General features: G+C 42.0%; 1 protein-coding gene across 1 annotated transcript in view; it reads right to left on the bottom strand.

The window, feature by feature from the left end:
* Positions 1-13,911, bottom strand: part of ICE2 (interactor of little elongation complex ELL subunit 2) — a gene marked incomplete at its 3' end in the record, with an annotated part of 111,479 nt that overhangs the window by 12,374 nt on the left and 85,194 nt on the right. Inside the window, exon 12 of the mRNA XM_089663923.1 lies at positions 13,533-13,662. Within this exon, the coding sequence (XP_089520049.1) occupies positions 13,533-13,662 (130 nt within the window). The remainder of the gene's footprint in view (positions 1-13,532; positions 13,663-13,911) is intronic.

Consider the following 13,911-nt stretch of genomic DNA (forward strand, 5'->3'; position numbering starts at 1 on the left):
AAAGAGTCATTAAAGTGTCACTAAACCCCCAACAATAAAACCTTCCAGTACATTCAGTGTTACATGCTTATCATACTCACTCAGGCATTAAATATTTTGTGTTCTGTATTTTGATCCTGCTGCTGCCTGCACTTCCCTCCTGTGTCCCGGATCCAGCTGCAGATTCTGTAAACCGGCTCTTAGCAAGCAAGTGTGCATGCTTTGCTTCCTGTGAGTTTCAACGCAAGGCTTTTCCTCCCTGATCCTATCTGTGCAGGTCAAGTGACTATGCAGTCGCACACGTACACAGAAGATAAATTACAGCCCACTCCCTCCATCCTCCATGCCCACTAAGTAGCAAATTACACTGGGGTGGGATATTAAATCTTGATTGATGGAGGCACCGCCTCCTTGTAAAACAATGTATATTGACATGTGATTTCACATTTATATTAGTTATGATGTTTTAAAACATACCTGTGTTATTAAAGGAGAAGTACAGCCAAAGTTGTACTTCTCCTGTGGATCACAGGAGTGCAGTTCTGCACTCCTTTGACCTGTTTATCGCTCAGCTGGTCCAGGCTGGGAAAAGATGCCGACTTTAAAGTCAGGATGCACTCCTGACTTTAAAGCCTGAGCCAGCCACTCCCTCCCCCTCTACAGCCCAGCACTCCAATAAGCGCGGGGGTGGTGGGGCAGACAGAGGTGACTGACAGTCGCCGCTCTCTGCTTATAGCAGTGGTAAGAGCTCAGCGATCATGTGATCGCTGAGTTCTCTCACTTTGAGCTGGTGGGGGACCGATGCTGCATCCACCTAGGCGAGTATAACTTGGGAAAAAAAAAGAAAATCTCACCTTCTCTTTTAAATGTGTATTTTGATTCAGTATTATGACAGTTGCTTTTCTTTCTTTTGCTTTTTGGTGGCCATGTGATCACCACAGAGCCAATCAGATCTGTGCAGACACAGGGTCATAGATCAGGCCTCCTCTGCTGAAGTATAGAACACGTTACAGAGGATTAGAAGCTCCTTCTAGGATGTTTCCCTGCACTTGACCAAGATAATAGGAAGTGTCACATACGCCGATACAAAAAAGGTACTTAACGGTTTTATTTTTTTTTTAAAACTACAATGGCATACTTAGAATACATAAATTATTAGAATGAATAAAGCAAGTGAAATTGTCTGGATTTAGTATCACTTTAAAGTTTTGGATAGAATTGGGAAGTTTTAAAACCTCTGCAAGGTTTTAAATTATAGCTATATTTATTGTAGATTTCCTTACACTTATGTACTCACATACTGTATGTCACTTGGACAAGAAGCGTGGGGAAGTTGGGACACAAAGTTCTCATATGAAAGATGTTCTTCCCTTCTCCACTCTACTAAAGAAAAATAATGTATGATTTTCTGTCACTGTGTCATAGAGAGTTCCCCAAATTTCCTGCTCTACAGACACAGTAATGATGTGGAGGTAGATAGGAAAAATCACCGTGTGCAGCAGAAGGGGTGGGGTGGGGAGCGTAGTTTTGCACAGAAGTGTCAGCTTTGTGGCCACTTTTTTTTTTTACTTGCCAAGGTTGTTTTCAAAAATGTATATTTATAACTCTAGGTAAGCAAATACTTAACTCACCAAGCATGCCTACAAACTCAATACACTGGGCTAAGGTCAATATTTTGGATTGGCATTTGAAAAAAAAAAAAGATTTCTGAGAAAAGCACAATTCAGCAATCGGAACATCTCTTACAAGCAAGGCGTTTCCCTTTGTTGTAGCTCTATTCTGTCCCTACCGCCCACTCACATGGTTTTCCCTGATGTCATCTTCTCCTAAACTCAATCCCTCAAAGCTAAATTCCAGTTAGGATAATTTCTGACTCAGCACCATCATTAGAATCATTCTGAGCACAAATTATAATACCACAAAGTAGCTGAATATTAAAATCAATATATAATAGACTCCAGCATATTTAATGAGGTAGCACAAAGTGCAACAATAGTGTGCAAGGCGCAGTAACCTATATCTACCACATTTCATTTACTGGATTCAGATCAGTGAAGGAGGAATCTTAATTGTTTACTATAAGCCACCCACCCTGGCATCACTATTCCTTTTTCTAAACAAAAAATGTGTACTCTGTACAGTCACATCAATAAACTTCTAGGATATAACCATTGGAATGCAAGCAAAGGAATGCAGTAATCCAAAGGCATTGCACACTTTAAAATGTTTTGACTACGTAGTAGCGTAGTTATATTCCCTGTGTTGTTTGCCTTACCTTGTAATGATGGGCTCATGTGTTGTGGCTGCATCAGCATCCCTATGTCCATGTATTCATTCACCTAGCCTGTCCCTAGAGTTAAGCAGCTTCGTGCTCCAGGTCACACAGCCTCCAGTGCATGCATGGCCATTTTCTCTTGCATCAGAAATGTGCAAGTGCTAATCGATGAAAAGACATCTCTTCCAGTGTTAAACAAATGTGATGAAAAATCCTCCTGCGCTTAAATGGAGTCCTGCCCTCAAAGCTGCTGACACTAACCTTATACCCAATAAGTGAATGAAACAATTAAATAAACAGTGTAGCACTAACAGAACTAAAAATAAGTGAACAAGTGATTGAAATACATAAATAGACTTAATACATGCTAAACAGTCCCCTTGTTATGCACACCGGGGAGATTTACATAAATAAATCAATAAATAGTGTCATACGTGAATTCCCTCTCATAGGGAATATCCAGTGCACATAGTGAAATAAAACACCATAATTCAATACTGTGAAAAACACACAATAGTGCACATCAACTGTCACCACGTTACCGGAAGTTCCTCCCCGCGTACCGACGCGTTGCGTCACGTTGACCCTCAGGAAGTCACGTGCTAAACGTGACGCAGCGCGTCGGTACGCGGGGAGGAACTTCCGGTAACGTGGTTACATCATTTCCGGCGTGGGGGCCATATTGGATCACCTTATTTCAGATACCCATGCAGTACAGCCATAGCATGTGGTAAAAAAGCTGGAGATAAGACGTTTGAAATGTGAGTGCATTACTTTTTAAATTAAATACTTATTCAATAAACCGGTTACACTATGGAGGGTCTCTGCTTGTATTTTATTATGACCCTGGGAGGAGCTGGCTGCTAGTTTGGTGAAGGCTGGAGACGCTTACCATCAGTGAAGGGAATCCTGAGAGGAGTCTGTTCTTACAGGATCGGTTGATCCCTAAAGCGAGCTGGCCCTGTTGGGGTCTAAGTAAGGCGGTGAGGGGGCATTTCGGATATTGGAGGATGGGCACTTGTGAATCACGTACACAGCACGATTGATTAAGAGAGTGAAGTGGGAGGACCACTATAAGCATCGTGGATTTTGGAATTTTTGAACTAATTATTGGCTCACAGTTGATGTGCACTATTGTGTGTTTTTTCACAGTATTGAATTATGGTGTTTTATTTCACTATGTGCACTGGATATTCTCTATGAGAGGGAATGCAGGTATGACACTATTTATTGATTTATGTAAATCTCCCTGGTGTGCATAACAAGGGGACTGTTTAGCATGTATTAAGTTTATTTATGTATTTCAATCACTTGTTCACTTATTTTTAGTTTTGTTAGCGCTACACTGTTTATTTAATTCTTCCAGTGTTAAGCTCTCCTTAACTGCTCTGCCTGTTTCAAATATAATTATTATTTAGCTCTCAGCTGCAGAGCACTAGACTAAGCGATCTAGGGGTTGAGGGATACATAGTTTCTTCACAGGAAATGTTAATTCTCAGACTACAGACGAAGATCATGTGTTAACCTGTACAATGCCATGCCACACGCCTCATCTTACTAAACAAACAGAAACTTCTGAGACTGGAATGTGAAGATTTTCTCTACTACAGACTGTGTGTACAGGCCATCAAATGACACCATGAAACTACATGATCTGTACAAATCTTATGTAGGTGAAAAACACAAGGTGCAGTTAGAAAGATTTATAATGCCTTTATAAATATGATAAAACCTACTGCGAAGGCCACATATCTATGGATCACAAATATTATTTTTATTTGAAGAGGTTAACATAGGTAAAGATATTGGAGTTGATTTACTAAAGGCAAATATACTGTGCACTGCAAGTGCACGTGCTCCAGAGCTTAGTAAATGAGGTAAAGCTTCACTTTGCATAGAATACCCAATCACATGCAAGGAAAATAGAAAACAGCATTTTTGCTTGCACATGATTGGACGATAGAAGTCAGCAGAGTTTCCCTTCATTTCAGAGCTTCCCCTCAGATCTAGAGCAACTGCATTTGCAGTGCACAGACTATTTGCCTTTAGTAAATTAACCCCATTGTAAGTGTATGGATAAAGCTGTGCATTACAGAGGAAATCTTTGCTAAAAGATGCAATCACACCCTGTGGTTTAATATCTTCTAGAAAGAAGATGACACAAGACATTGTGGTTTCTGCAGTGACATACCAGTTCACAGTACCTTAGAGGATGACACAGTTCAGAGGACAGATAAAGTTCACGGAGTTGCTGTACAAGTCTTCAGCTACTACCTAGCATACTTGGCTAGATTTCTCTCCTTCAGTCTGTGGTCTGAACTACAAAAAAAAAAAAATCAAGATTCCTCCCATCCATGCAGCCGTTGAATACCTGAACATTAACTGCAGCTGCCAGGATACAGTCACTGTTCAGCCAACAGTTTACTTTCCAGCTCAGTCAATTTTTCAATAGAGTTTTGTTGAACCAACAGCGACACCCAAACTTCAAATTAAGCAATTAAGAAATTGGATGAAATTTTAGCAATGTATGGCCAGCTTTACTCTATATTTGCATTGACCCTTTCAAGAGAAAAACAGCAACAGCGCAGCTGTGGATACCAGGGGGATATCCTACACAGCTGCACATGCTGTGGTCTCAGTGACTCAGCTGGAAAAAAAAGGGAACATTACATCAGCCAGATGCACAATGATCAGACACAAAAGTACACCACCATAGGCTCAGTTATCAATATATACACATACAGTGCTTTTATTGACAGTCTCTCTCTTCAGACAATAGGAAGAAGGGTCAGCTGCACACCGGAGGATAGATGAATATAGCATGTATTTATTAATCCATAGGACACACAAAACACCAGGACATGAATACAGGACCTGTTAACAGTCGTGTATTCATGTCGTGGTGTTTTGTGTGTCCTATGGATCAATAAATACACACTATATTCATCTATCCTCTGGTGTGCGGCTGACCCTTTTTCCTATTGCATCATGTGTGGTGGCAAGCCAGAGCCTGCACCTGTTGTGGATTGATCTGAATTGTTTGTCTGAGAGGTATACCTCTGTTTTTTTATTTCTCTCTTCAGACACTCAGGATTTTCGGCAAATGCCACATTTTTTGCAGCTGTTGCAAAAACAGATTAGTTGCTTTTTTATAATTATGCCAAAAAATGTAGTCAATGGACAGAAGTTAAAATAATAAATATAACAAACACAGTCTAACCATAAGGAAACTTAGCAAATATAGCAGAAGGTAAACATTGTAAACGGATATTCTATACTCTTAAATTTTGATATAGATACACTATATTATGTATAGTGAAATCTGCTATTTTATCACGGTTTCTAAACCTGTGTGGCCCAAAGACATGGCTCTATTTTACTTCTTTCTGCTCTCCTAAACAAACAAGAGACACAATCTACCTTTTTGTCTTAATGTGGTATGATTTGTGAATTTTTCAGAAATGTACAGTAAAGCTTTAAACATATCATTTAGATATCATGTAAGTAACATTTTCTGTAAAATTCAGTTATGCTATCCATCTTAGCTAATTAATGTGGTAAAGGCAGCACACACTGCAAATGACAGAACGGACAGCTACGTGAAGGAGCCACAGGGAGGGCCATTTCCATGACAATTTCAAAACAAAACATATACTTCCCTTCAAAAGAGGAAATGAAGTACCCATACAGGATGAGGGAGCGATACACTGACTCACACTGACTACTCCAACATACACATTTTTCTATGTATACTATTTTCCACAGCATATATGTCTTATCACTAAGCAAAGAGGTCAAATATGCTCTGAAGGAGAAATGAAACAAGTGATCCTCACTACACCAGCCTTGCACACCATTACTGCTCCAAAGAAGTCAGCTGCAGATGTTTTCCCTTGTGTGTACACAGTTTGTTTTCAAAATCAGTCTTTCTAAGCTGTGATCTTGGCTCCTAGCCTTGGCACATGACATCCCCTACTGTATCATTACACTTCCTTACACCACACTTACTGTATCATCACACTATAACTAAAGGCAGAACTTTATAGTTTTGGACAGAATGATGATGATTACAAAACGTAATAGGTCTTTAATGCTGTCTGCGCCCCGTTAAGGACATTCACCCTCTTTATTTGTCCTGTTTACCATCATCATCAAAAGTGAAAGTTAAGGAAAATCCCACATTTTGGGCTGTCCCCAGAAAAAGTAATAGAGGGGAAATCTTCCAACGGGGGCCCTTGTTCTTGTAGGGATTCTCTTAATATGCAGGGATTTCGCTCACTTTCTGTTTGGCTATGGGACAGGAAGTGAAGGGAAATCTCCCCAATGGGACACAGATGGCAAAAAAAAAAAATCTGACAGGGGTTAGAACTCTTCCTTATTCTATGTTAAATGAAAAAAAAAAGTTTTTTTTTGCTATAGTTTTATTTTAAATTCCTAGCTATTTCAGATGCTGCTAGTCTGGACTCAAAGTGTGTTCCAGATATGGCACCAAGGACCTGAAAAGTCACGTCACCTACATGCATACGGTGGATTGCATCCAACCCCGAGACTGTCATATGAAATGTCAAAATAGCATGACAGTACAGCCAACTACCAGAAGTTTTATCATGGCACTGAAAGACCTGTCTATTCAGAGCCAGTATAATGGCTACTTAAAGAGAAAGAGGCTCCCTCCTCTGGATGTTGGATGTAGTAAACTGTATGTGTGAATCTGATGATGTGCCTTAGCACGAAAGGCCTTAGGAGGAGCTGACAGCATGTGACGCCTCTCCCGCCGAGGACCACGAGAAGGTCCGGCGGCCATCTTGCCTTAGATCAGTACAGCCACTGTGCTCTTTCTATCATTGGATATTGCACTGTCACTACTGACCAAGTACATTTTTATGATTTACACTAAATAAAGTCCAGGAAATACTACACTATTGGTACTTTCTTCTCTTTGGCCCCAATTTGAGGGGCTGATTCACACTTACAGTTTACTACATCCAACATCCAGAGGAGGGAGCCTCTTGCTCAGGCGGTTTACCCATATCCTAAAGGAGTCCTCTGAGTCCTGCTGATTACTGCTTGATGACAACACCTCCATGAGGGATTCTGCACCCAACATGACTATTGATGGATATTATATGCGCATTTCCTATGCGCAGTCGGTGAGTGCGCATTTCTATCATACCCTCTGTCACAAGCCATTTGGAATATTTACAGCTGTGCAAGCAGCAGTTTGGAGTTGCACACACACACATATATATATATATACATATATATATATATATATATATATATATATAGTCATATATATATTCATTTCTGCACAAACTTCTGTGAACGAACGTTTTTATATGTTGATCCTTTTAGCGCTGCACTTTATTATTTTATTTGTCAAAACGCGAGGCTTTTGCGATTCCCTCTAGTGTTCTAGCTGCTTATACATTTATTTTATGAGCGCTCGCTTTTTCTTATTTAAACCTTCCACTGCAGCAGGGGTTAATAGAAATGAGGGAGCTGTGACAGGCACTCATCCAGAGAGCCTGACTATGCCTGCCCTTTCTGCTCAACTCCTCCATTCATAAAAGCCATACTACAGCGTCTATGAATGAAAAATTATCTGTGATTGGAGGAGGGAGGATCTTTCAATCATCTGAACGTTCTCCATGCATAGATCATGTTTCATTGATAGCAGCTGTAGTACTGCCTGTATGAATAACGGGGCAGGGTGGAAAGGGTGGGCATAGTCAGGCACTCTTGATGACTGCCTATCACAGCTCCCTCAGGTCTATTAATCCCTGCTGCACTGAAAGATTAAGGCAGCAGGGGTAGAGGTTGAGTAGATGGAGGATGATTTCAGGCAATAGAGGAGCAAACAGCACAAGGACACACATTACTTGCAGGCAGCACAGGACATGTCTTGCTAGCTGCAAATTTTTTTTTTTGTTTTGTTTTACTAAACTAATGCTGCCCATAGATAGATTGGAATTCAGCTGGTTCAGCAGGGACCATGACTATGCCCTCTCAAAGGGACTTTTGGAAAACGTTTGTCAATCAGCAGCTTGCAATGGCACAGTGGGAAGGATTTGTCCTTCCAGTTCATATGTGTGGATGGGGGAATCCATTTGGTTTTTTTTAATCAGCCTGCTGGCTCATTGAAAAAAAAAATGAACCATGTTTGGCCAGCCTAAGGCTTCAAAATTATTTTGTACCTTGTACTTAGTGATACAAAACAACAAAAAAGCATTCCACTCATAATTATGTTGAATCTTAAAGTGGAGGTCCACCCAAAAGGGGAAGTTCCACTTTAAGGACTGCTCCCCCGCTCCCCATTAAGGATTGGCACCTTTGGGGGGCGGGGGGAGGGGGGAAGCAGGTATCCGAATTTAAAAGGTACCCGCTCCCACTTCAGGTCCGATCAGCGGAAGGTGTCCTCCCTCCCTCCCTCCCTGTAGTTTTTTGGGACACGTGACAGGTCCCAGAAGACTAGAGGACCATTCATGAAGCGCAGCGCTACTGGGTGCCCACACTAAAGATGCCGGCCTACTGGAATATAGGACGGCCGGTGAAACGGGCTGCGGGGGACACACCGCAAGAGAGAGGGACAGGTTAGTGGCTGTTTTTTAAAAGTCAGCATCTACAGTTTTTGTAGCTGCTGACTTATTTTTTGACAGGGTGAGTGGAACTCCACTTTACGGTTTAACTCCATTACAATGGTACATGAGAACGTATTAAAAAAAAAACAAAACAGTTTTGGGGTACACACATGGATAAAACATAAAATTTACTCAAGGACTATGTCATAAATGACATTGTATCTGCCAATAACACAACATAAATCACAACAGTCTACCACTGCAAAAGTAATATTAATTCATGTGTCAGGCTCCATTAGATACTACATATCCGTGCTCAGGTATGCCAGTGTTCAGGTGGGACATATCTGTGCTGGGCAGCTGTATATGACTTTCCGCACAGGGTTCTTTCCCCAGCCCCATTCAGCTGTCAGCCAGGAGATTACCCAGTGGAAAGCTAAATGTAAACAAAAGGTGTAGACCAGGGGTGTCCACAATCCTTTTACTTTCCTGTGTCATATTAGAAGAAGAGGAAATGTCTTGGGCCACACATAAAAACACATTGACAATAAGGATAGGGAGCTTAAGAAGACACAAGGCCACTCAATGAAACTGGAGAAGTGGTTCAACCTTAAACTGCGTAGGGGGTTCTTTACTGTTCAAGCGGTAAGAATGTGGAACTCCCTCCCACAATCAGTGGTGTCATCAGGAAGTGTCAATAGTTTCAAAAACTCTTAGATGGGCATCTTAGCAAATGCAACACACAGGGATAAAGGAAATGGTACTGGCATAAACACACAAGCACACACACATACACACAACACAGGTTGAATGGGAAGGACCGGTGTGTTTATTAAACCTTACCAACTATGTAACTATGATAGCTGACGAGCAGAAAACAATTGGGCAGATCAGAAGTTAACGATCATTGATATAGATAATGTACCTATCTGAGTAATAAAACTTTTGCCCTTCATGTGCTTCATCCTGAAAAATAGTTGCACACAAATACAGGTGCTAACAAAAACTGATGACATGAATAAGGAGTGATTGTGAAGAGTGGGATTTTTTTCTTTGGGAAGATTAAACTTATCCCCCCTAAAAAATTTTAATTATGTGCACAATTTTGTGTTGGGCTTAATTCATAGCCATTTTGGGCCGCAAGTTGGACACCCCTGGTGTAGGGGATACTGTTCAGCAGCCTGACAGAATTCCCCGCCTTTAATTTTAAGATTGGATATTATTTTTAAATGCATGGTGTGACAGTACGAGGTTCTGTCACTGAGTAAGTGGTCAGCAAAAGAACACAGGGTTTGAACTCAAAAGGACACAGGGTTTGAACTCAAAAGGACACAGGGTTTGAACTCAAAAGGACACAGGGTTTGAACTTTTGCTGAGTGCAGGACTAGGGAGCAGATGTTCTGATTGGAGAAAACTGGTTTTGCAGCTTTCTCCAGGTTTTGGTAGTCCTGGATGGGGCTCCCTACTTTGGAGATTCCATAGTGCCTTGGGCAGGAATCTCCAACCCAGTGTCCGGGTTTTGTGGAGTAACAGCACGGTGTGCCCAGGTGCACACGGCACTTATAATGGAGGTTTAGGAATACCTCAGGGCTCCACCCAAGAGAGAGAGAGAGAAGGTCTCCCACAAGAGTCACAGAGGCTACAGGTGGCAGCCGGAGTATGAATGTCTGCAAGAGACAGTTAACGGCAAGAGGAGCTGTGTGTGTCCAAGTTAATGGCCTGAAGAGCTGTGTGCGTCCAAGTTAACAGCCTGAGGACTTGGCCAGAGGAGTCGTGTGCGTCTGAGAAGCTCTAAGCTGTGCGCCTGAAAGAGCTGGAGGTCAGAAGGACCAGTATCTATAACAGCAGTGCTGCTGAAGAGTAGCCAGGTGGGCTAGTATTTTCATTTGGACTGTATTTTACTGGAGAAAAACCCCTGCATGGGAAACCTTATGTTTGACTTTTGTTTTGCCTTTCCTTTTTAATAAAAGTGGGCTACCAAGCCCTGAAAGTAGTTCCTGACTGATGTGAACTCACTTGAAAACGAATCTACCACGAAGCTAAACATCCCCAAATATTACAATGAAAAAAGGGCAGTTAATCTGATCCCATTTGGAAAAGAAAACAATTGGGACATACTTTCGGAACAGACTTTTAAGTGTCTTAAAGCGGAGCTCCACCCAGAGGGGAAAGTTCCGCTTTAAGGGCTTGTCACCAGCTCCCTGTTAAGGATTGGCATCTTTGGGGAGCGGGTACCCGATTTTGAAAGGTACCCGCTCTCACTTCTGCTCTGACCAGGTAGGTGATCGGAAGCGGAAGCCGCAAGCTGTCACAGCCGGGTGCCCACACTTAAGATGCTGGCGCTGGGGATAGAGGATAGCCATGTTGGGGTGTCTGAGGTCCAATATCTATGACATCGGGTAGGAATTGGGAAGCAAAGACCGGCACTGGCAAAGGTGGAAGCGGTAGCAAATTGGCCCACTCCCCAAACCAAGACTAAGGTCCTTGCCTTCTTAGGCACTGCAGGGTACTACCGTAAATTCATCCCCAACTACAGTGCCATTGCTAAACCCCTAACTGATCTGACCCAGAAGAATCTGCCCCGACAGGTTGTGCGGTCCCCAGAGTGTGAAACGGCTTTCCAAAAGCTCAAACATGATCTGATCCATGCTCCCGCTTTGGCTGCTCCTGACCTTTCCAACCGGTTTTGTGTTCACACCGATGCCTCCACCTTTGGATTGGGCACTGTTCTGAGCCAAATCAGGGACGACAGGAACGACCATCCAGTGGCCTACCTAAGTAGAAAGTTGTTACCCCGGGAGGTGGCCTACGCTGCTGTGGAGTAAGAGTGTCTTGCCTTGGTATGGGCCCTCAAGAAATTGCAGCCCTACCTGTACTCAACCTGCACTGTACTCACCGATCACAACCCCCTGGTATGGCTAAACCAGGTCTCTGGGGTCAATGGTCGTCTGCTGCGGTGGAGGTTGGCCCTCCAACCCTATAACTTTACAATCCAGTACCGATCGGGGAAGCAAAACGCCAACACGGATGGGTTGTCCCAGCAAGCCGAGTTGGAGAAGTAACCCTCTGAACCGACCAGCCCCAAGCGGACCCGTTTGAAGTTCTCGCCGGGTGTTACACAACGGGGGAGCCTTGTAACGAACCGTCCCTTTTTTCATAACATTTTGCCCTTTCTGTTCTGGTTTTATCCCCTTTGTAAAGCAGTATATGTTTCACAGACATTCTACACTGTTTGTTTAGGGAAATGTGACCTTGTAGTCTTTCACTTCTAATAGAGTTCCTACTGTATTGTTGTATTGTAGGGTTTGTTGTGGGTGGGGAAAACCCAGTGCCAGGCTGTCTGGTGAAGGTGGGGGGTGACGTTGTATATACTGAGCTGTGTTTAATAAAGAGTCATTCATTTTCACCCTACACGAAGTTCCGACTCGTGGTTTGGGAGAGCAGGGAAGGGAGTGTTTTTAGCTATAATACCTGCCTTGAGAGAGTGCTGAAAGACTTGCCGGAAAAGGGGACCATTGGGTGAGACGCACTGCTCCACACGAGGAAGCCCAAGCGGAACGGTTCCGCCACATTTACAACCTATAAAGTGTTTTGAAACTTACTGTGCGTAATAATTTGGAACAGTGCATTGTAAGTTTGTTATGTTTAAAAAAATACTGTTATCATTAGGAGGTTTGTTTAATAAAATTTGAATTGTACTCTTAATAGTTGATAACATGAGAATTATGCTGACTGTTATTTACATAAATAATTTAGGTAAATGAGAAAAATATAATTTGCATAATAATTTGGAACAGGGTGTACAAGAGCCCTAACTCAACATTTTTTTAAACAGATCATTTTTATTGTACTTTTGCGGGTTTTGCAATTTGTAACATCCAAGCCCAGACATTCAACACAACCCAGTCAGGTTCTACAAATACGTATCTGATATATCACAGAAAATCAGAAAATGCAAAACAAAGTATGTGACCTGAACTTTCATTAAAAAATTGTACCATGCTAAACAAACTTGGGTGGCCTTTTCATATCACTGACATCAGCTTTCTTTATTTAGCATTTGGGAGGATAACTATCTTCATCTCTGACAATATATATCATGTATTACGTCCTCCATTTATGACAGCAACCTATGTAGCTCAAGGGACAAGTGTCTATAACAGGTTGTATTAAAGGCTAAAGATGTACATCCGTAACATGAACCATGTTTCAGCAGCCTCCCACCCCGCAGATCACTGCACTCATAGATCACTGACACTTTCTCCAGCTTTCTAACTGAAAGCTGGAGGATGTGTCTGCTGGAGCCTGACACTGCACCCATGATCCACAGATTGCAGGTGCAATGCATAGCAGGCTCCTGTGGGGAAAAAATAATAAATGCACATTTGTTTCCTGCAAAAATATGTGCATTATTTTCCCTTAAAGGTGAACTTGGCTTTATCGCCTACAGCAACAGAAGATTATCACTGGGGGTTGGGGAGTGGGGTTTTGGGAGAGCAGGGGACTAAAGGTTTCAACTAAGAGGAGCCACCAGCACAAGGGATATGTCTCATACAACATACGTACTGTCCCTTGTGCTGACTTTAAAAAAAGTAACTAAACTTTGGCTTTAATTAGTCCAGTTACTTGATGTCCAGCTTCCCACCATTAAAAGCAAGTGTTCCAAAACCATGTATAATTGTAAATAGTTTACTCACCCACATAAAGTGTACAATTAGAGTGTACTAGGCTTTCAGTCCACAGCCGGCAGCTCTCGCTATCGGTCAGGGACTCCACCCCATAACAATACTGGTAATCCATCTTGGTGAGCACAAAGACAGGAGTTTGCTAAGAGAGAAACAGAAAACCTAAATCACCAAAAACCTAATGAGGGATTAAAACACAGAATAAAAAGTAGCAGCAAAAAAACTAACAAACGTGTTGCTGTTGGCCATAGCGTATTCTACTTAATTAACATTACAGTGTTAAACCTTCAGACACACTTTAGCACTGGTGACCTAACATTCCCAAACAGAAAAAGGAATAATCCTGAAAAACAAGTTGGATTTGAGTCTATAATTTGTCACAGCTTATATT

This window comes from Staurois parvus, unplaced genomic scaffold (genome assembly GCF_062004578.1).
Source record: "Staurois parvus isolate SC_StPar_1 unplaced genomic scaffold, SC_StPar_1.0 ptg001805l, whole genome shotgun sequence".
NCBI classification, from domain to species: domain Eukaryota; kingdom Metazoa; phylum Chordata; class Amphibia; order Anura; family Ranidae; genus Staurois; species Staurois parvus.